At 34.7% G+C, this 24908-nt stretch overlaps 1 protein-coding gene across 1 annotated transcript in view; it reads left to right on the top strand.

Moving 5' to 3' along the window:
- VRK2 (VRK serine/threonine kinase 2) overlaps positions 1-24908 on the top strand; it is a 92257-nt gene that overhangs the window by 56946 nt on the left and 10403 nt on the right. The window contains exons 8-11 of the mRNA XM_059078794.2: positions 7958-8090; positions 16455-16575; positions 18955-19022; positions 22773-22939. Coding sequence (XP_058934777.1) covers positions 7958-8090; positions 16455-16575; positions 18955-19022; positions 22773-22939 — 489 coding nt within the window. The remainder of the gene's footprint in view (positions 1-7957; positions 8091-16454; positions 16576-18954; positions 19023-22772; positions 22940-24908) is intronic.

Below are 24908 nucleotides of genomic sequence, written 5' to 3'. Positions count from 1 at the left end.
CATCTGCGGCATTGTGTTACTGGCAAAAAGAAGGTAGGGAAGTTGAGGAGAAACAAAAAAAAGTACTGTATAATAAAAGAATAAAAAGCACACATTTATATCAAAATGTAGTAGCAGCTATGAGGCTTCATATAGGTTTTTAGTAGATATGAATGACTTCTGTGAACATAAACATGCTGCTTATTCATTCCGTGCTTCATTCCCCTTTTGGCATGTAGTGGTTTCCATTAGTCAGTAAGCATTTAGTTTATTGTGAAGATTTTCACATTATGGTATCTTGTTGAAAGAATAGGAAAATATTATGTGCTATTCAAATAAGATAAATGCTGGCTTTTTTTTTTTATAAAAGCTTTTAAAGTTGCTGGATAAGTCTATATATTTTTCCTAGAGTTTTGAAAGTGTTTTCTAAATTTCCACTGAACAAAGTCACAAATATGACTGTCTCCCTGCATTGTATAATTTCCATCAGTCTCTGATTTTAAGACACATTTCTTGCTACAACAGGATGTGCTAATTAAAAGGGTTTAATTGTATAAAATAGTCTAGATTATGATAAGGTGATTAGATTTTACAACAGGAAAATTTTAAGTTCTTGAAAAGTGAATCACATCTTGGGGTGTATGTGCATCTCTTCTCTAATGTGAATCTGCAAAGTGGCGGTAAAGGAGTAATGTGATTTAGTGGGTGGTCGCGTCTCAGTGGGCAATGACATCTGTCCAGATTAGCATCTTTTTTCTCTTCCAGCTCCATAATCTCTTGCAGCCCTTCTCCAGCTCACATTTTCCTGTCCAACATATCAAGTGTTGAGAAATGCTTCCATGTGAGCCATTCTGGCTGTTTGCTACTTAGTTCCTGGTTGATTGAGGAACAGGAAGGCAGCAGATTTGACTCTTGATGGGAAGGAGGTCCTTTATTTTTTCCATCAACTATGAGTCTATCAGTCAGTTCTGCATAAACTGAGAGAACCAGGAACTGGTTGGATTAGGGTGTTAGCCATCAGTCAGCCAGTTTGCTTTTGGTACAAAAATGAATAAATCACTTTCTTTCCAAATCTTCTCTTCTTCCTCCTATTCTCTTTTTGTCTATTCATTGAATCCTCATATACCCAGCTAGCCACATTGTTTTCAGTTATCTTTGACTCTGTCTCTCAACCCTCTTATGGCTCTGTTCTTTGTCTCCCTTCTTTGTTCACCAGTGCCCTAGTCTAGCCTCCCACTGTCTCTTGCCTGGACTAATGTCATATTCTCCTAAATGGACTCTCTGCTTTCATTTCCCCATTATCATGCTGCCAGTGCTGATAATATTATTCCTTGCCAGAAACCTTTGGTGACTTCTTTTTGCATACAAATATTGTGTCCCAGCTTCTTAGCATGGTTTTCAAAGCTTCCTGTAAACTCATGCTAACCAGTTTTTTTTTTCCGGCTTGTGTTGTGTTTCCTATAACCTCTTCACTCCCAGCACACACTGACCCAGCCCTGGTTTTCCTTGTTTTATCTCTTCTTCCCTATCTCCATTTGTGGAAATCTTAGATATTTTTCAAGGCCCAAATCAATGTCATTTTGTTCTTTGAGTTCCCCAATTAGGAAGTAACCTCCCCCTACTCTAAAATATTATTACATTTAAATCTGTTATACTTTTGTTGGAGTAGATGTTACCTCTAGACGTGCTTGTGTCATCTCTCCTTCCTCTGTGTGGGACGTATGGAAAAAAATCTCAGTCTTCTAGTCAGGCTGATTTAGGTTTGGATCTCAACTTTGCCAGTTACTATAAGTTTAGTTGTTTTGCACAGAGCACCTAAACTCACTCATTGTGTTTTCTCATCCTCAAGGTATCTTAAAATAACTTGCTGTTAGTGTCATGAGGGTTAAATAATTTGACTTCTGTAAAGCACATAATGCCTTCGCATAGCAAGTATTCAATAGCACGCATTCATTTTTGTTTTTCTTTCCTTTATAGAATGTATGATTCTTGATATTTTATCATGCTTGGCACTCACGTGTCTATTGAAAGGAATTTACTTCTATTTGTCCAATTATTACCATCAAGTCAAATCAGTGAAATTTTATTTAAGCCTACTGTGCAGAAGACCTCAGAGTAGGTACTGTCATGGATACAAAAATGTATATATCATTATCCTGGCCCCTTGTCCCATAGGATTTTACAGCTTATAAATGTGGATCCAAGGCATAAATAAAAGCTAAATACTTTGTACATTTTTAAAAGGTAAATCCATCTGAGCACAACTGAAAACCCAATCAATTGCCTTGAGGTTGAAAGGATCTCATACCAGAATAGAATTCAGGTATGAGTGGTGGATCTTGGAAGTGTGAGATGTGAATCCAGGAGGTGTGGTAGGAAGTGGAGAAAAGCACTTGGGGTATCCGTGGAGAGGTGCTGAATTGAAGACAAAGGCCCTTCCAGTGCAATTCACTGCAAAAAAAGAGTTATCACAGGGTGCTCTTTAATCATTCCTTTCACCCATCCATTTGGAAAAACAAAGTGGTGTAAGAAAGCAAGGAGCAAGGAGAGGGAAGTAAAGGTTTAATTAAATGCATAACTTGAGAATGTGGCATATATGGTTGCAAATCTGGCTAGGTAAAATAGGAAGTTGATTTTTGAGGCAGATCTGTTTGGTATAGGAAAGTTGTGATTTTCATGGTCATCAAAGGCTAATTTGTTTTTCATCTTGATTAGTTTAGTGCTTCAAATTAAGGCTATGATTTACTGACTACCTGTGTCAAATTTGTTTTTCAGAGAGGCAGATGCTGAGACAGCATTGGGAATGCAAGGGCTTTATTGAGGAAAGGGAGTATAGTACCTATATAATAGAAAGATAAAAGGAGAGGAAACAGGTTTGGACAAGGAAAGCTTTTAGAGTAGGATGTTGCAATGACACCTGTGAAAGGAAAGGAGACGAGAAGGATTGGGCAGGGAGAGCTCAGACTATGATACAGTTCTGAGAAAGTCTCAGCCAACCCATTAGGGAGCACTAGAGCAAAAGGGTTCCATTAGAGGAGTCTCCAATTGGGTAGAAATAGCCACACAGCATTCCCACCATGATCATTCTTTAGTAGGAACTGCCTGGGAAGAGTGTCACCTTGGCTCACATGCTGTGGTGGTTCGTAATAGCCCTGCCTCTGGAAGTTGTCAGATTATTGCCCTCCTCACGGGTGAAAGGCCATTTCTTTCTTGATGGGATTGTACCTCAGTGGCTACTACACTACCTTTTCAATAATAAAGTATTAAAATTGAAAGTCCTTGAAAGCATTAGTGAAGATTAGATGTTTCTTGAGGGGGAGGGGACATCTGAGAAATTCACTAAAACAATAAAATCTTTTGTAGAAGCTGAACCTAGTGACTGACTGTTGGATGACTTGCATTATTTGGGTGTATCACATTATTTTTCATCTGTTAAATGTGTATAATGACACATCTCCCCTACCTGCCTCACAAAGTTATAAAAAACCAAACAAAACTAAACCATAGTACATATCTAAGAGGGATGAGAGAAAAATGAGAGTGGCATGTGGAAATGTGAGAGGCAGTACAGTGTGATCGAAAGATCTATGATTAAAGTAAAGAGAAGTGGTCAAGGCTGTTCTTCTATTCATGGAGAAAGGAAACTGTTACTAAATTCAGAAAAGTTGCATAAGAAGAAAATCATTTAAAATGCATTAGGGATCTAGATATTTAAATTTTCCTAGGTCTAGTCTTATTATAATACAAATAATAACCCCTTATCTGATCTTAATGATCTTGAGATTCCTACTATAGGCTTATCTAAAACTTGGGTTATTGTATGTATTTATCCTTAAAGTGAAAAATATTAATGAGTTGTTATTTTTTATTTCACAGAAAAAAGGTGATAATATTAAAAAAGTTAACTGAAACTAAGTCTTAGCTCAAGGACATACAAAAAACAGGACCTAGACTGCAAACCCTACTGTAGATTGGGTTTTCTGCTTAAACTTATTTTTTACTTCAACAAAATTTCAGGAATGGACAGAACCACAAATTCTCTACTGTATTAAAAAAAAAATAGACAACACTAACAGTGAAAAGTCTAATATCAAGAACAAGACAAATATGCCATTTTTATTCAATATAGTACTGGAAGTCCTAGTCAGAGTAATTAGGCAAGAAAAAGAGATAAAAGACATCTAAATTGGAAAGGGAGAAGTAAAATGGTCTCTGTCAATGACATTATATTATATAGAGAAAACCCTGAAGACTCCACTAAAAAATTGTTTGAATAAATGAATTCAGTAAAGTTTCAGGGTACAAAAGCAATTGACAAAAATCAGTTGCATTTCTATACCCTAACAACGAGCTATTGGAAAGAGAAATTAAAACAATTCCATTTACAATAGCATCAAAAAGAATAAAATATTTAGCAATAAATTTAGCCAAGAACATGAAAGATCTATACACTAAACTCCACAAAACATTGATGAAAGAAATTCAAGAAGACACAAATAAATGGCAAGATACCCCATGCTCATGGATTAGAAGAATATTGTTAAACTGTCCATACTACCCAAAGCAATCTAAAGATTCAGTTCAGTCCGTTTCGAAATTCCAATGATATTTTTCACAGAAATAGAAAAACAATCCAAAAATTCTGTGAATCATAAAGGGCCCCAAGTAGCCAAAGCAATCCTGCAAAGAACAAAACCACCAGAGGCATCACACTTTTTGATTTCAAACTATATTACAAAGCTATAGTAATCAAAACAGTATGTTACTGACATATAAAAAACACAGACCAATTGAGCAGATTAGAGACCCTGGAAATAAACTCACGCATATATGGTCAATTTTTGACAAAGGAGCCAAGAATATACATGGGGCAAGGTTAGTCTCTTAAATAAATGGCGTTGGGAAAACTGGACATCCACATGGCAAAGAATAAAATTGGACACCACTTCGTCTTACACCTTACACAAAAATTAACTAAAAATGGATTAAGCCTTGAACATAAAACTTGAAACCATAAAGCTCCTAGCAGAAAACATAGGCAGTATTCTTTTTGACATTGGTCTTAGCAATGTCTTTCTACATATGTCTCCTCAGGCAAGGGGAACAAAGCAAAAGTAAACAAGTGGCATGACATCAAACTTAAAAGCTTCTGCACAGCAAGGAAACCATCAACAAAATGAAAAGACAACCTACTGAATGGGATAAGATATTTGCAAATTATATATTTGATAAAGGGTTAATATCCAAAATATATAAAGAAGTCATACTACCCAATTAGCAAAACAAAATAAGACAATTTAAAAAATGGGCAAAGGACCTGAACATTTTTCCAAAGGAGAGATCCAAATGGCTGACAGGTATATTAAAAGGTGTTAAACATCACTAATTATAAAGGAAATGCAAATCAAAACCATAATGAGATATCAACTCATACCTGTGAGCAAGGCTATTATCAAAAAGACAAAAAATAATAATTGCTGTGAGGTTGTGGAGAAAAGGGAACCCTTGTTTACTGTTGGTGGAAATGTAAACTGGTATAGCTACTATGGAAAACAATATGGAGGTTGCTCAAGAAATTAAAACTAGAACTACCATATGAGCCATCAGTCTAACTTCTTGGTATATTTCTACAGGAAACAAAATCATTATCTCAAAGAGATCTGTGCTCCCGTGTTCACTGCAGCATTATTCAAATGAGTTAGTGTATTCTGAGTCAAATGGTTAGTGCATGTTTCCTTTACTATGTTGTTAGCTTCTTGTCTTTATATTAAATGTAGATCCTGCATTGCCCTTCAAAGTTTGAGTAACCCGGCACTACCTTGAGGCCCATAGCTCAGTGATGACCAAGAGGGCCTTAAAGTTCCCCTCAGCTTGACTAAACTTTAGGCAGGTTTCCTCCTGACCGTAAGCTCCTGTCCTCCCTTTTCTTACAGCATTTACTTAAGAAACTTTGAAATTATAAATTCTTTCTCTGCTCCTTTGAGATGTGAATCTTCTCCCAGCCTCTTGCCAGTTTTACAACCCAGGAATGTCTTTCTCAAGGACCTCCAGGACCTGGGAGTCATCCCTTTAAAATGTAATCTTTATTAAAGAGTGTTCTCCTATCTCTACAGTCTTTGAGGTGGGGATAGGAGCCTAAGCACCAATTAGCAAACATAGATAACCCAGTCATGTTGACCTGTAGCTACACCCTTAGTGTTCTCCAGTACTCTTCACTAGCTCAGCCTCAGCTCTTAAAAACTTTCCCAACTTTTGTTTCAGTGGAGTTGAGATCAGTCACTCTTCCCTATTACAGTAGTCTTGAATACTTTCTTATCTGTTTAACTTGTCTAGTGCCTTTGAGTTTGACTGTGATTGAGATGAAGATTCTGGAGTCAGACTCTGGCTCCATTTTACTACACAAGTCACATAATGTCACTGACTGAGCTTCAGTTTGCTTACAAGTAAAATGGAGATAATGGTACCTTCCTACAGGATATCTGTTCATCGGTCGATGAACATTAAGCTCTTATCATGCTCTCTGGTATCAATACATATGAGGCATAATCCATATTTTAGCCATAAAATATCCATAAATTTTAGGTCTTTTTTTTGGTTAATCTACATGAAAAACATCTTGATAGTTTTTTTAATAGTAAACTGTTGTAGTGTATTTAAAATATGTTTCCATTTGCTATCAATATGTACATTCTCAGGATATCTACTTTGCAAAGTGAAGTCTATTTAGTTTTCAAAATAAATAAAGATAAAAATGCATCATAAATAGTGAAAGCAAGCAACCAGTTATACATCTGATCCTGAAGTGTAATTACTTTGGGCAGTTACTCCTGAGGCCATCTTGAGAAATAGCATCTGTGAGTGAGAGACAAAACTGAAATATCATGTTTTCAGACATTCCAGCAAGCTATGTTCTCCAACAAGTGAAGGAAGCTGTGCTGTTTATATTTTGAAATTCAAAATATCTCCTACTTAGGCTATCCTGAAACCAAAAACGTAAACTAAAATTTAATTTTCTTTTAACAGATATCTTTTAAAATACCAGTTGTAATACTCTGTTGTCTTAAAGCTGCATCATGAAATGTTGCCTTATTCTCTAAATTTTAAAGAAACACACGTGAAACAACACATTTTAAAAGTTGAAACTGCTTTCTTTTCCAGGGGGTTGGGGGAGGAGCATGGTAACATATAACAGGGAAGTACGATATTCTGACTACATGTCAGAATAAATGTCTATTCGTAACTGTTCCCGATTCAGTGTATGCTCTATCTGTAAAACTACTTCTCCCCTCCCTTCTCTCTCTCTCCAAAAGTAATCTGAGAAAAATTCACTTGAATTGCTATCTGACTTTTAACAATCTATATTCTGTTTGGAAACCCAGCTTGCAATTCTGACTGACTTACAAAGATAACAGTCTGAAAGGCCAAGTACTGCATTGATGTTCCATTCTTAAATACGGACAACATGATGGCATTTTTTTTTTTTTAAGAGTCATTACCTCTTACAGTCTGTTCATTATTTTTATACTTCTTGTTAATGGAGACTCCTGAAACATTAGGTTAAGATTTTTAGATTGTTTGCTCTCATCTCCCCTCCCTGCTTGAAACAGTTTTGTTTACAGGAAGGGGTTACAAAAAAGGAAGAGCCTCATACGCTGTATGAATACAGATAAAAAGACATATTGTGGTTTATGACGTCTACGTGCCCACCTGGAGGGAAGGGAATTTAAGAGCAAAATAAAAAGACTGAAAATCTAAGTCAACTCAGAAACAAGACTTGCCTATGATGAAGACAGGATTTAAGTTAGAAAGTTCATTGTTAAGGCCCCCAGTTGAATATATTTTATCCTAAGGCACCATTTGGTTTAATAAAATGTAGATCTGAGGCTCTCTTAACCTATCAGTTTCTTAAGACTTAATTATAAAGGTTATATTTTCAGAGGACAAAAACATTATTCATTTGTCTGTTCATGTCTTCCAGGTTTATCTTGCAGATTATGGACTTTCCTACAGATATTGTCCCAATGGGAACCACAAACAGTATCAGGAAAATCCTAGAAAAAGCCATAATGGGACAATAGAGTTTACCAGCTTGGATGCCCACAAAGGAGTAGGTAGGTTTCTTTTTTTATTTTTATTTCAGAAGAATAATTAGAACAAAGAGCCTTAAGGCTCCATGAAATGACCTTTGCATAGTCAGTTTGAAGGATGAGGACATTGGTGAGATGTTTATCAAAAGTAGTAAGTTCCTGTATGCCAACGAATATTTCTTCTAACAGAGGGAGGAGATACAGACTTCGACAAGTGAAAAAGAATAAAAAGTGTCAAGTAAGCAAAACTTGATGCTCATTTGGGACAGGAAAGTACTAGTTTGTTTAGATTAAACTTGGAGGTCAGCAACTGAATTTTTATGCTGTAGTGACAATTACAGATTTGGTACAAGTACACATGTGAAGAATTATTCCTGTTTTTCATTGTGCCCTTATCAGAGCTTTAGAAGATACCATCTCAACAATAAGGAAATCTTTTCTGAATCTATGAAGTGTTAACTTGTGGAAATCTCTACTAGTCACCTTTCATATATCTTACTTATTTAAACTCACTTTGATGGTATTGGAAACACATTTGCAGGTAAATTACATACATAGTCCTTTTATTGGACATTGATTGTACTGCCTTGCATTCCAAGGCAGACTTAATTCAACAATTCCCTAATTAGTTAAAGTCATAACCTATGTCTTGTATTCATTTACCATTAATTAAACCTTAGCTGTTTATTACACTGCAGTCTAAATCCAATAGCCGACCCAGAAAGCCATGGAAAAGGAAGTAGGAGGTCAATATTGAAAATATATGGTGGGGAGTCCCACTGATGGTTGCTTTGTTCACAATCAATATGGTCAATGCAACTGTACTTTCTTAGTTGCTCTGTCAGCAAGACAAAAAGTCAATTCTAATGTTATGCTAGTAAAAAAAAAAAATGGTGATTATTGAAAAACTTTGTCTTTCAAAATTATATTCTTCATAAACTTTGTTTATAAAAGTATTTTCAAATATGCTAAACCATACAAATAATTTTTACACTGCTTCACAAGGATCACATTTTCACTAAAAGGCAGTTACACATTTGCACTTGTTAATGGCTGTTGAACTGTTACCCTAAACTGATACTTTCTAACAAGTTTTAGTTGGTGCAAACAACTGTATATTATTGCCTTTTCTATTAAAAGGACCATTGACCATGTAATGTAGAGGGTCTTGATCATTTTCCAGAGCAATTAAAACCCACAGTCGTTTAAGGTAGGCCAATGAAAAAGTAAAACAAGTGTGTCGGTTGTATACCTTCTTCCTTTCAAGAAGAATCATATAGGTTAAATTTTCTGGAATAGAAATTACCTTTTATACTCCTGATCAAAATAAAAGAAATCACTACATTTTTTTTTTCAAGGATAGTTTGGTTAGGAAAGTGGTGATTTGCCAGATATATTAGTATGAAAGAATGTTTAGAAACCTGAGAGTACCTTTTTTTTTTTTTTTTTTTTTTTTGTGGTACGCGGGCCTCTCACTGTTGTGGCCTCTCCCATTGCGGAGCGCAGGCTCAGCGGCCATGGCTCACGGGCCCAGCCGCTCTGCGGCATGTGGGATCTTCCCGGACCGGGGCACGAACCCGTGTCCCCTGCATCGGCAGGCGGATTCTCAACCACTGCGCCACCAGGGAAGCCCTGAGAGTACCTTTTGATAGTGGTATAACTGGAAATTCATCATACAGATTCTTAAGCTTTGGTCCAATTATGTTAATGATGATATTAACTTATGGTTGGGCCACTTAGTTCAACCCATAGCTCTAATACTGATCCTATTAGATTTTGACTATTAAAAAAACATCCAGGAAGCCACTGTGATTGTGGAATGGGAAAGTAGAGGTATCGTATGTTGGTCTGGTCAGTGTTTGGACTGTGGTAATTCTGGAAGTCCTCCTCAGTTATTCCATAGTTTAGGGTAGTATTTTCATTATGCTGAAAGATTTGAACAAAATTTTATTCCATAGTGCATTTAAGTTTTTTGCTCCCTAAATAATACTACATGTTGATGAGTTGGGTAGATTTCACGATGCTAGGTCTTTGGAGAGAAGATTGATCTGAGAATGATGGGAGAAAGATATTATCTCTTTGGGAAGACTACTGAGGGGAGAGCCTACATTACGTATTTTTGGTATTTGAAAGTTATGAGCTGGAGTGAATATTCATTTTTATCATGGGTTTCACAAGATTTCTATAAAAATTAGATTCCCTTAATGCATTTAAAATAGAATGTACACTGAACTTTTCACCATATCTGTATTTACATGTAGATATACATATATATGCATATACATACACATATGTGCATGTATATACACGTATATATACACAGATACATAGATGTAGACATACATACATATATATATATATTTGCTGAAATTTTAACATGCAGTTTTAGTCTAGCATGAAAAAAAAGAAAGGTTTGGTATCCTCAAATATTTGAATACTATTCATTCCTCATGTTTTACATTTAACTTTCCAAAATAAAACATTTCACTTTAGGATTTTATTAGAAATGAAGTAATCATTTAGTCATATCTAGAAACTAGAATTAAACAAGGCCATAAATCCTTGCAGGTAAATGCAGAATGTCAGATTCATAAATATTCATGTGTTTACTTTCAGTACACACTATGTAGTTTAATCTCAGAAAAATCTTTTCTATACCAGTCCAGCTATGAGATCAAATAAATACTGAGGAAGATAATGCAAAGGAAAACATAAAGAGCAAAACAAGTTATCACTAGGAAATATAACCTCTAGTTATCAAAGCATTTGTTATGTTTTAGGTTTATCTGTGCTTGATCAGGCCGTGGGAAATATTCAGCCTTCAATGTAAAAGTGATTTACAGATTAGCAACTTAACAGATATATTGTTAACCTGATCAGACTATCTGGTCTCTGCTACCTTTGTAGTGGTTATTCAGAAACAGAAGCTAACTCTCATGTTTCTGTGGATTAGTTGGGTTTTTATAATGAAGGAGCTTGTATAAGGTGCCAGTCAGCAGTTTCACCTAAGCATTTTCTAGTTCAACTGTGTAAAAGGAGGGTAGCTTGTATTATTATAAGCCAAAAAATATGAATAGAGATATGTAGAGGTGAATGGACAGATGGATGAATGGATAGATAACTATTCTTGAACTATTGTGCATCTATATATCTGTATTTTTAAAATTGCAGTTATTCTTCCAAACTCAGTTCTCATATATGACCTAAAAGTGTTTTCTGAGTGGCTGAAGTGCTTCATTTAGTGAAAAATTAGAGTAATATATTTTGGGCTTATCTCATCTGTTATTAATTTTTTATTCTTCATAAAAACCAACATGTATAAACATTGACATATTTGGGGCTTGTTGCCTGATAATTAGAATTATATCTGTGTCAAATATACTATTTTAAAATTTGTTACATTCTTAGTAATGTTAAAAAGCAATATTTGGATCAATGTGTGGTATAGATTTTTGTAGATTTTTCTGCTCACTGAGGCATGCAGTCAATACCTAATTTCTCTAGAGATATACTGCATTTAACATACTGAGCTTTTTTAAATACTTCAGACTTGTGCACTGAGTGTATAATACCTGTTTTAATTTGACATCATTGATGACCATAAAATATGATATCTAAATTGCATTTTAAATGTCCAATGTTTATATAATATGTTCAGTATCAAGGAAAGAAATATATTACATATTTTTTAAAATTTTTGCCAATTGCTACAGCATATAAAATCCAAGTCTTGTGTTATTTCTTGCACGGCTTCATTTCACTCTAATCTAGCACTCCAGCTTACAAAATATATGTGAAATAAACTGAGAATGTGTTTTCATGCTACCAAACTTGGGGAAATGACATGGTTTATACAATATTTATTTTCTTAAACAATAATTCAAAAAGGGAACCCATTTTTCAATTATAAGATATTAAGGTAAACCATCAAGTTATTGATATGCTCTGTTGAATCTATTAGTAGTCAGAAAAACACAATGTTGATTTTTATTTTTAAGTAAATTTCACTGCTATAAATAGTCTTTGGTTGATGTATAAATAAATTTTAATGAAGACACTATTCTTTCTATATGACATAACCCAATTTTGACATTTAGACATGACTTTCAAAGTCTTGGCATAGGTCTTAAACTATTTGGTTAAGAATACACATTGGTCAAATGTAAGATACCTTTTGCTCTGTTGAATAACTTTTCCTAAGCCTCACACAGTAGTGTTTCATAAAAAACTAAGGCTTAGAATTTAAAAGGTACTGAAGAAATGAAAGAGACCTGGGTTTATAATTTTATTTGAAAGGTGACACATTGTTTTCTACTTTCCTAATATCCTTTTTGAAATTGCAGTAAATTGTGGCCACTATAAAATTTACTAGCTCTTTATACATCTGAATTGACAAACTACTGAATAACATAGGTTACCAGTTAGAAAAATAAGAATAAACTTTAAATTTATTCTGTAGATAGTCACCATTCACTTCTCAGGTGAACGTCTTACTCAGATGTTTTCTGCTTTCTTATTGTCATTTCTGAGTATATAAACCAGTATTTTGAGCATTTAGACCCTGTCTGCTTAAGGCAAAAGTTTTCAAGTTCACTTTATTATTTCCTAGCAAATCTTGTTTTTCTTCCTACTTGATAATGTTACTGTAGGTAAGAAAAATACTCAACAGGAAACACTTCAGGCAAATAATCAGAGCCATTTTGGGATTAACACTGATACTTTTCTTTTTCTCCCAGTTCTTTCATTCCATTTGGTGAATTGCACCCAGATAATTTTACTCCAGTTTGTCTTTAGAATAAGGACCAGTCCTCCAATGTGAATTCTTTGTTGTTCTCATTTCAGCTTGGAAGGACCGTTTAACACTTCAGACATTCTTCTTCATCAGAATGAAGTAGTTTTACAGAAATAGTGTCATGTAAGGATAGTTGCATGAAAAATTTTGTTAGTGTTACAGCTTAGACCTCAGGATCTGCTGCTTATTTCTACCTTGCCAATACAGCTGTCTTTGGTCAGTATGTCTTTTGGATGCCTGCTTCAAATACTTCCCTAACTGTAGAAGGGTATATGTAATGTCTAAATGGTGCAAAACTAACAATGGAGGCAAAGCATTTGGTAGATTGAGTGGAGTGTTGGCTCTGGATTCTGAAAGATTTGGATTTCAGTACAGAGCTCTGTGACTTTTTGCTGTGTGATACTGAGCAAGTTATTTAACCTCTCTGAGCCTCTATTTTTTTATTTGTCAACAGGGTTAATGATACCTCATATTGTTAGGATGATTAAATAAGATAATATAAAAGCAGTAGAGTGTCTGGCACGGTAGCAGCTTCATAAATCACATTGATCGTTTTTATTTTAATTATGTATTCTAGTGTCAGCTGTTTCTGGAATCTGCTTTCTAGTGAAATCAAATTCAAGTCCCACCCCACCTGTGCCTTTTTTTTTTTTTTTTGGTTAGTCTTGGCAATACTTTATCATTTAGAAATGTTGAGCAACTGAGAACACCACAGGCTTTCAGTGAAGATTCATTTACATTGCTCCGTATTAATAAGCGAAATAAAAATTATATGCTAAATTATATTTAGAAAGTGACAAGAGAATATTGATAACTAAATCTTCCTATATTTCTAAGCAGAAGTACCGTAACTAAAAATGTGACTTTAGGAAGTCTATATGAAAATATGCTGCTAATGATTATATTAATTATCAAATGCAACTGAAAAACCTTATGTATTACAATAAATTATACAGAAATACAAATTATACAAAAACAAAATAATCCATAATATGTTTCAACTTTCAAATTAAAAAATATTTTCATTGTTAGATGTTAATTAGTAGTCTTCCTCAACTATGATTAATTCTTTTTTTAATTTTCAGCATTTTATTTAATTGTTTTCAAATATATAGGAAATAGTAGAATAATATAGTATATATCCAAATATTCAATTCCAAGATTCAACAGTTATCATTATCATATCATCTATATTTTGATGATCTACTTTATTTAAACTTAAAGGTATATGATCAGTTCATTGTGTTAATTACATACCCACTCATAGATGCTATCTCTCTCTCTCTCTCTCTCTCTCTCTCTCTCTCTCTCTCTCTCTCTCTCTCTCTCTCTCCCCTAATATTGTCATCCAAAATATTTTAATTAATTTAACTGGTGTTAAAATTACTGTTCTGTATGTAGTGGATGGAGAGAAGACATAATCGCTGGTACAGTCTTAGAGTTTAACTTCTCAAAAACACATCACATTTTGCAGTTTGTTTCCCTGAGAGGGAATTTCAGGGAAAGGTGTGTACGTGGAAACATTTTTAATCCTTTCATCTCTCTGTTTAATAGTGGGAAAGAGTGACTATAGAATTTTTTTTTTAACATTACGTGTATGTCTACAGAACTTATTGGAAACAGTGAGTGGTAAAACATTTACCTAACAATAATTATTAATGTATATATGCAGTAAAAGAAAATAAAAGTTTGAAAAATGTGATGCTGTATTTTAATTAGGTAAAACTGAACTATAATAGTGAAGTAAGTTAACTCTCGAAGGGCTATTTCAAATGAAGACCAGTTTATGAAAGATTGGCTTCAGAAATCTAAATGACTTGTCATTACTTACAGCTTCATATCAATTAATCCCTCAGTTGGGGGGTTGGGGGAAGTGACTGGGAAGGTTCATTCCATTTTAATTCTGATTGTTTTTCCTCAAAGGGCCTCTTGTGTGTAGCCTATGTCGCCCAAACAGGTGCCAGAAAATAATTTTTCGAAAATTAGAGGATGTGAATTTTTTTAAGTGGTGGTAATCAGGAATTGCCATAATGGAAAAGGGATTTGTGAACACATCTGTACAAATGGAACCATTCCATTATTAATGGGAGATTTATTACTGAAGAAATCACTACAAAACAGTGTGGTAGAGATTGTGTTTTTATTTTAATAGGGGAGCCAAGTCTTGCATTAGGACATTGTTGAAGCTTGTGCAGAAAGTAAACGGTACCCATGGGACTGTCGCATTCTGCTTGATTGAAGGGCCTTTAATAATCCAATACTCTAATAGCAGTTAAGATAGAGTATGTGTAAGAGCTAATCTTGTCTTCTGCTTTTATAGTAACTTATGTATGGTGACCAAAAGTAGCTATGATGTGCTAGTAGCATTGTTCTTTGTAGATGACTTTTTAAATTAAACTAAGTTTACTGAGTGACTTTTCAGAATGTATGTAATGAAAGATAATAAAACCAGGATACCTGTTTACAGCAGGTTTTACAGCCATGTATTGCACTTAGGAGATTTTACATCTCTACACAGATGAACATTCAAGTAATGGTAGAAATGTAAGCCAGCCTATTGTTTTATAACAATTTGGAATGGTTATAAAAATGAGTTTATTTTGTGGGATTTTGTTAATGTTTTAATCATTTCAGTAATATTTGTTATATTTGACATGTTTCTTAGATATTTTTTTGTCCTTCTTTTGAAATCAGTTACTTTTTAAAAGTACAGAAAATTATCATGAAATTAGTCTATGGCACTAGTCTGTAGTTTTATATAAATGATATTTACAGTGGCCTCAAAATGGTCTTTTACTGTATTTTTTTATGAAAAGCCATCTTAGATTATGGAAACCTCTCTTTGGCTTTAAAATTTACTTCGCACCACCTGCACCCCACCCCTCATGCACACTATTGCTTTACCTTTATATTTTTTATTCAGGAGATTTGATCAGAAGTTCGCTTTAGCACTGCTTATATCTAAAATAATATTTGTAAAATTTTAGATCCATGTACCCAAAACAGCAGGCGTATTTATCCTGTACTTTCATTTAATTGAAAAATCTTAAGAAAGACCTGTTTTTTAATACTGTACACTAGATGGCAGTTTTGTCATATTCTTCTGATTTCCAATGCTGCTAGTATGAGTGGAACAGGAAAGGCCATCAGTGTTTAGTCTGCACTTGAAGGGTCTCTGCATGACCAATGCAGACCCCATGGACTTCCTGGAACATATGTTAGCAATTTAGCTGCAGACATTTATTTCTTTGTTTTACTGCTTGGCTCTTTGAGAAAGTGTTGGTGCCAGGTTATGGGTTGTCTGGATCATGTCAGAGGCCATGGAGATCAAGTTCATGTGACAGGCCAGACTAAGGAAGGATGAAGTTGGAGGAGGTGAGGAAACTGACCCTTACTTTCAACAGCAAGGAGTCACTGCCTTTCTGTGGACCGGGGCCAAACGCCTGGGCGTTTAAGCTTTACTCCAGCTGAACAAACAAAACACATTGCCCATTTGGCTTTTTCATATTTCATCAGTGGTAGTTCATTCAGTGATTTCTCTATTTCTCAAAAATGACTTATCCCTCATCTTTCTCTCTTAATGCTTATTCCTATAGCCCTGTCCAGACGAAGTGACCTTGAAATCCTCGGCTACTGCCTGCTGCGGTGGTTATGTGGGAGGCTGCCCTGGGAACAGAACCTGGAGGACCCTGTGGCTGTCCAGACTGCTAAAACAAAGTACAGATTTTCAGCTATTCCCTTATGTACAGCACCAGGTCCGAAGGGATACATTAAAGCGAGTTAATATCTCAGAGAAGACTGCCATTCAACCTATTCATTCATTCAACCTATTCATTCAATAGGATAGCCAAAGCACATTTCTTAAATTTGAAAAATATTTTAAAAAACCCAAACAGCTTACAGACATAAAATCCATTAAGCTAACACCTATGAGATCATATGTATGAGAGTTGTAATACAAAATTAAAAGTGAAATATTTTTTCCTTCACACGGTGTTTTCCAAAGCTTAGATTCTAGGTGGTGGTATTTTCAAGGAAGAGTATTTTCAGATTAGCATTGTATAAGTATATGGAGTTAGTGTGAGCTTGGTGTGATTGATATTAACTGTGCAAAGCAACAAAGTGAAATGGGACAAACAGGGCTTATATTTTTCAAGTGAGAGCAACATACACTGTTTTTAATCCTGTTATTGGGGGGAGTGTATGTTTTCTTTCTTAAGGAAGAAACAAACAAAATTTGTATATGAGGTGTTTATGTAAGAGATCATTTTGCAGCCACATAAACATTTTAATATTCCACATTCAATTTTTATCACCTAAACTCTCTATTAGGATGAGAATTAGGTTAGACTGAGAATAGAGTGGGTTACTATTTTACTGTTTTTCTCACTGATCAGGCCTAACAAAAAGTCAATTGCATGTAGCACAGCATAGCCAGTTTTTCATTATGCACCAAGATATTCTCAACAGTAGTTATCCACAGATACAATATCACAATTGGAAAAAGCAGCTGTGTTTTAATAGGGCAAGTCACAACAGAAGTTTACAAAAGGTGTAGCTAGCTGATCCATAGAAATCAGTCTTTCTAATTCAGTGTGGCATCAGTTCTTATTAGAGAGGAAAGCTAGCCTGCAGATACAAAATAATGCAGATTACATTTGTAAATACTGACATATATTGTATGAAATATTTCTCCACTTGGAATCTTGATTGTCCTAGTCCCTTTCCCAAAACTAACACATTTATATGTCAGTATTAGAACTGTCTAATCAGTTACTTATTGCAGTGATTGATGTGTCCATATAAACTTCAGGTAACTAACATTTTTCAATATATGGGTCAAGTCAAAGGACAGTAATGGGCATATATAAAGACTTGGTTTCCAATTTTCTACCTCAGTTTACCTAATTTGAATAAAATACGTTATTTAAAAGACTAGCATTTTAATTCCAATGATCCTATATGTGTTTTTCTTTTAATAAGACTTACTAATATTATTTTAGTCTTTCATCAATATGCATATATAGATGCCTCCATTGTGTATTTCTCTAATGAATATACCTACATGTATATATTTGAATATAATAGGGTATTACATAAATAATAAAATATGCTAATAAACATAATCTCCATGTGTATTTTGGGGCCCTTTGCATATGTTAATATATTCATTTTGACCTGATTACTAATATAAACCTATTGACCAATAAAGCTAATATTGTATTATGAAGTTTATAATTAAGACATATATATATAATTAAGATATGTACATATATATATCTTATATATATATGACATGTTCAAACTTTTTATATAGTACATAATCATAATTTATTCAACTTGCTGAGAAGGCATAACGTTGAATTTCCCCATAAGGGCAGGCTTGTATATTTAACCATAATACTGTATCTCCCATATACCCTTTATTTTCCTAACATAGGGTACTATTAGATCAGTGCATTTATTGTTGCAATTCTGCCTGTGCCTGAGTTTGTGAATCAAACATTCATATCAGTAATTTTAGTTGAATGTTTATATATTTGTGGCTGAAGCAACTTAAGAGATTTGTACTTGTTCAGTCTAAAACACTGTAAAATGTTAGAATAATGGGGTTTTTGTTTTGTTTGGGGGATATTTCTTGTTAACCTGTTTAATCATGGCATAGCATAAAGCAACTGCCCAATTGAGAACAATATACATAAAATATTGAATAATTTGCCCCTCCCCAGTGCCAAGTACCTGAGGAAAAATATCCTGAAAATCCAGATAAAATTTTTCTATGTATTTTTTTCTTGAGGTTTTTTTTTTTTTTCTAATCATGTATCCCTACTTCTACATTTCTACACGTACAGACCTTGTATTAAAGCATTTATACTGTAGTTCTACATTTAGTTTCTAGGTGATTGATATAAAATCGATCAGTGAGATTTGAGGGATCTCCCCCATTCACTTACCCTCTTACCCATTACAAGTGGATGAAAAAAAAAGTATGGTAAGTCACATTACTGGTGACCCATAGAGTTTTGTTTTCTAATCAAAACAATAAATCACAGGATTACAAACAAATTCACTGTGCGTTACTCTGTTTTGTTTTAGTCTGTTGGATGAGCTGCCTGAGTCGGTGCTTAAATGGGCTCCTTCTGGAAGCAGTTGCTGTGAGTCAGGTGATAACTTCTGCCTTCTCCTATATGCTTTACAGCTCACCACATTTGTCGCTCTTGTTTTGTAGCTTTTGCTGCACCCAGTCCCATTCCCATAGTGGTGGGAAGAAATTCTCCAGGGTTACAGATAGGTTGCTAGAGAAGAGACTGTTTAGATGCTCTTTTCATTAGGACACAAGAATTCTGCAAGAACATATGCAGGCAGCGTTCTGGGCTCTGCTGATGGCATTGCTTTCTTTTAGATGTATATTTGGGGAATCTTGCACAGGTTTAATGGTCAACTGTATCTGGTATTTTTAGAGTGGACTTTCTGTTTTTGTTCCTATGTGTGTTGCTGAAAGAAGAGAAAGTTGATCTAAGGAAAGACTACTTTCAATTAATAATTTAAAAAACCAAACCATTAAACACTTGAATGCTGTTTAGACTTGGGTTATAGTCTGACTCAGCAGCCAGAAAAAAAGTTTTGGATTGGCAAGGCATATGACCTTGGGATTCGGAGTATATTTCATTAAACAGTTTCTCTTTCGTGTTAGTATAGACCATTTAGGAATTCTTTAATTGGTAGTACTATCAGTAAAAGTAGTAAGGCAATTCAGAATTACCCAAGTGCTGTATGGCACATTGTTCAGCACCGAGTTAGCCACCGGGTTAGACTGCCTCACAGAGCAGAGCCTGCTTCTGCTGTCCGGCTTGCTTTCTCTCCGAGACGATAAGCAGAGTGAATCTTGATCTCTGTTTCTACCGGGCAACTTCAAAGTTAGCTTTTAGCTGACTTATGAAAGTACATATGTACGCTGAGTGTCTAGATAAGGTCAAATAGTATCAGTTTCCACGTAAGAGTTTAAAAGCAGAGTTAAATAATCTGAAACTTATACTTACAGCCCTTCTTTGACCAGAAACCAAAATTTTCATTTCCTTGGGAAATGAACAGACCAGTTCTGTTTTCCTGTCTCCATTTCCCAAATCCCACAAGTCTGGCCAAGATGAGTCTTCTGCCCCCCACTCTCTGTTGTCCCTTTCCTTCTGACGGAGGGAGGCAAACGGGAGAGCAGCATTCTCATGTGGGGGGATGCGTTGAAAGATGAACACTTTCCATTTATGTAGCTGCACTGAGTAACTCGGTCAATATGCCAGTGCTCCTTTTTGGCTAATATTCTTATTGGCATTTTTACCAAGTCACACAGCTTTCATTTTACTCAGCAGGACAGCAAAAAGAGAGATAGATGAGGAGATGTTAAAAATTTTTTTAAATTGTGTATCTCTTTTCTTGTCTCTCATGCACAAAAGGTAACAGCTAACTGTTCAGTTTAGGATTAGGAAAGAAAGCCCGTGTGCCCTGGATCGTACACAATAAATGCTTATGGACCAGTATATATTCTGGGACACTGCTATTGCTAAATATAATGTTTGAGTGGTACGAGAAATGGTGGGAGGAGTGCCAGGCTCCTCTTTTTCAGTACAAACCATTTGTTTGGGTCTATACGATTATTTTATAAAATGCAGATTTCTGTTTCTAAAGCACAAAACGTTGAAACTTTATTGTTAACTGAAGGTCTCTTAAGTTAGTTGGTTATGCTCAGGAGAGTGGGTATCACTAGCATGAGAATTAATCCGATCTACAAAAGGTTTATTACTAAGACATTTTATGAAATAAAACAGCTGAGAAGTTTGCAACACGCATGTCCAATTCAGTGTAATAATATCAATAATAGTTTCAAAAGTGTCTATCTCTTGAAATGATAGTAATGATACTTAATATTTCACTACCTTAAAAAGCAGATGATTCAAGAATATCATAATTTCATACTACTTAAAGCATTTGTTTTATAATGCTGGAAATATGCTGGTAAATTAAAAGGTGTGCTTAATATAATAAATCCAGATCTTGAAAGGCTAACATTTAAACAAGTACTATATTCACAATCATCTAAGTGTCAGGTTTATCATAATATATTCATAACAGAGGTGGCTCTTTTCTTTTTCTCCCTCTCCTACCTCACTGGTACCTCATTTTTTCAAACCCCAGACCCGTGAAGGCTTTGCAGCACAGCTGCTATCAGCTGGGGGAGAGCCAGGAGTCTTCCATTGTCTTCTAACAGTGATTTGTGAAAAGTGTGCCCAACACATTCAGCTCTCTTCTTCATTTGGGATATTCTGGTCAATAGAATTGTAATATATACCAAACTGGGCTTACCAATCTTGAAAGGAACAAAGAACAACAGAATATTCATATTAAAACGGTAGTGGATGTAATTTAATCTTTTTTCTTTTGGATCATCTCTTCAAGAATTGGACACCCCCAAAAAGGGCTTCTGGAAACCTGAGTTATAAATGTGATGAAGCTGCAGCACTTCCTAGTTACAGAGATCTGGTTGAGCGAGTGCTAGATAACAGAATTTGACATCTTATTCATTAGAGAGGAAAAAGGGAGGTTGCGGAATTGCCACAGTATCCAAAAAACAAAAAAAAACTTTGGAGCCAAGAGTTTTCATTTTAGCCGCAATAGCCTTATGTTCCTGGAAAATAGTTGTGGACAATACAGTGTAACATGGTCACTCTCTGAATTTCCCTGGGGGGAAAGAGATGATGACTATTCCTTTTGGAATTTTTCCCTGTAGGGAGTGGAAACCCAGTGTCTCTGCAGTTCCCCACTTGAAAGGAGGTAGGCCGGGAAGGGAGCAAAGATTTAGGAAGTCAGTGCTGCCAAGCCACGAAGCTTCCCCAATTTCCCCACCATAGGATATAAACAACTTAGTGAGAAAGTAAGAGGTACTTGTGTCTGGGTCAGTAATAAGTTTTTGAAGAGGAAAGCCTTGAAAAACTAGTTTATGGAGTATAAACATCTCTGTTAACAAATGAAAACATGCCAGTTTTTAAACAGTGTATGGTATTATCACATATCTCAGATTGAACCTCCACCTGAAACAAAAATGCAAACTACATGTGTTGTAAAGTGGCTATATTTCTAAGTTTTGGTTACTGATTCTACTTGTACTGTACTTAAAAGTTTGTAGTTCATAACTCTTTTTGTGGGGAGGTTACTATACCATTCTAGGGAAGAGAAAAAATAAAAGGTGGCAGCTTCTCATCCTTGTGCTCTAAATCAGAAAGGCTGTGCTATGATTGCACTGGGCTAGCTAGGTATGCAGGACTTGAGCGAGGTTCGGCAAATTCTGAAGTCAGTCACGGCTAAAACTGTAGAATTCAAGGTCATTTCTAAATGAACTGTTGTAATCTCAAAATCAAAGCCTTAATTACAATTTGCAATGATTTTTTCCTTTAAAGTAAGGACATTTATAGTATTTTTAACTGAATTTTTAAAACTTCAGAAAACTTATTTTTTACTGAATTTTTAAAATTTCAGAAAAAAGTGTGAAGCATGGTTGGTCTGTTATATTATTCATGTAGTTCTTAGTAGTTGCACCCTATAAATCAAAATCACTATAATTTTAAAAATTTGCTTCTTTTGATGAGTGAAATGTAAACATATCAACAAAGATATGTTTAAAAAAAACCACTAGTTTCTCCCATCTTGTCCAATCTGTAGATCACTAGATTTCAGTCATTTTTGGATATCATTTAAAGAGTACTTTCCTGTTGAACTGTTCATTCTTAGTTTCTTCGAGGGAGGTGTATGTGTGTGTGTGCACTTGCTTGTGTAAGAGAAAAACAACAGAGATTTTGAGAATGTTGGAGTTTTGAAATTTTTTTCCCATTATGAATGACATATTAAAAAAATTTAATACTTCACAGGTGAAATAGCCCAGTATTTGGTATGTGCTTATAATTTAGCATATGATGAAAAGCCAAACTATCAAATGCTCAAGAAAATTCTGAACCCAAGTGGAATACCTTTAGGACCACTGGAATTTTCCCCTAAAGGAGAGAGCTTAAATGTGCGTACTCCAAATAATCAAAAGGTAAGTAACAGTCCCTGGAAGCCAGTGATGACCTTCTGTGAAGCTTATGTACCTAATGAAGTTGTTTTAGGTGTCAAAATGAGTCTGACAGTCCTGTTTCTTACTTATATCTAATTCTTATATCCTCTGAGCTCTGAGAAATTTTATTGAAGGTTCCTTTGACTTGTCTTTAAGAGAAAAATAGTAGGATCTGTGGCCTGTTGTGTATTATTAAAGAAATAAAGCAGTCACTGATGTCGTAGAGATAGGACCTAGGGTAAGATATTAAAGGCTAATCCAGCTTTATTCATGGAAGCCTTTTTTTGCTGCTTTTCTTCAGATTTTCTTTAGTCATCCCTCTGTTTTTGCTTACTCTTGGCCATAATTTGGTGGTGGTAATAATATTTTTAAGTTTTACCAGAATATTTGTATGTGCTGATATTTCAATCTATAGAAACAATTCTTTTTTGCAAAAAGTTATTTTTTAAAGTTACACCTTCCACTTTATCTTCCAACTGACTCCCTCACAGCAACATTTAAAAAAAAAATTAGAACTGGAAACAACACAAAAGAATTAGAACTTGAAACATTTTTTAAGAAGGTGGGAGAAACCTGAGACTGCTCTCAGCAACATTACTGGACAGGCAACTAAATGTCTAATCCTGCCTTGACACTGCCCATGTGCAAAAAAAAAAAAAAAAAGGGAGGGCTTTGTTTCCTGATGCATGTACATTAAGGTAGGGTCAGGATGTCATTCATTTTTAATATTTCTTGTGAACTTTGGATCATCACAAGTATTCATGAGCCAAGAATGCAGGATGCAAACTAATGTGACTGATAGGCTGCTAGATGAATGGTGAGTCAAGTATCAGTGCACAGATGGTTCTGATTTGCTGAATTTTGTAGCTGCTGCAACTGAAGACATAAAATATCCTTCTAGTCATAAATTAGCTCTTTGGAAGCAAAACCTTGGCACCAGAGCTTTACAACCTTCAATTAGTAGGGAAAGAAGTATTTGAATGACTGTGGTATTGACATCTGTAGGCCTGCATAGTAATCATTCCTAATAGAAGAGAATATCTGTTTGAGGAGGTTTTGCATGGCTAATTAACTACCAGTGAGAATATGTAATTTTTTCATGATCTCCTGATTGTCACCTTTCTCTCATGATACAATTACATTTTATTGTAGCAAGTGCCTCACAAACCAATTGTCAGCACTATTTACGTATTGCAGAAGGCAGAACAAAAGTTCATGTTTAATAAAAAGCCACTGGATTTTGATCTTGGTAATTACTGAGACTTATTTTAACAGTTTTATTGACTTTTGTGTTTTTACCACTTTTGCAACAAAACAAAGAGCCATTTCCTTGACATAGTATTTCCCTTGCAATAATAGCCAGCACTTAATCTACACTAATTTAAGTAGATTTTTTCCTTTTTTGTAGTTTTTCAGTTTCATAAACTTAATTGAAATATAAAAGAAGCCATTTAAAAAACTGATAGCTATATCCTCTGATATAAAATTCTAATTATTACCCACTAGAATTTTCAGTTTCATCAAATTCAAAGGGTATTTGTTGTGAAACCATTTTTATATGCAGAGATAGAACACAAAACATTTGTTTCCAGTGAGCCTCAATCAAAAATATTTTATTCTTCCCTTTTGATTAGAGCACTTTGATTATGAGTAAAAAGAAAACACTAAGAATAATATGCATTCTTAAGACTTTAGCTAATTTCTGTTAACAATATGATCAGCCTCAGTATATAGACATTAAGATGAATCGGGGATATATTTCATAGCAGATCAATATTTACTGAATAATGACTTTATTTCTGTAGTAGTTTGAGTACACTAATGGATTTGATAATTATATAGGTTCACCATATGTGACCACACCTTACATCTCTTTTTATTTTTAAATTAAGTTGACAGATTTTGAAGTGCTGCAAAAACCAAACTTGAAAATGATCAAAAGCACAGTATG

The sequence above is a fragment of the Kogia breviceps genome, chromosome 11 (genome assembly GCF_026419965.1).
Source record: "Kogia breviceps isolate mKogBre1 chromosome 11, mKogBre1 haplotype 1, whole genome shotgun sequence".
NCBI lineage: Eukaryota > Metazoa > Chordata > Mammalia > Artiodactyla > Physeteridae > Kogia > Kogia breviceps.
The sequence above is the reverse complement of the archived record's forward strand: the minus strand, read 5'-3'. Positions and strand labels throughout refer to the sequence as shown.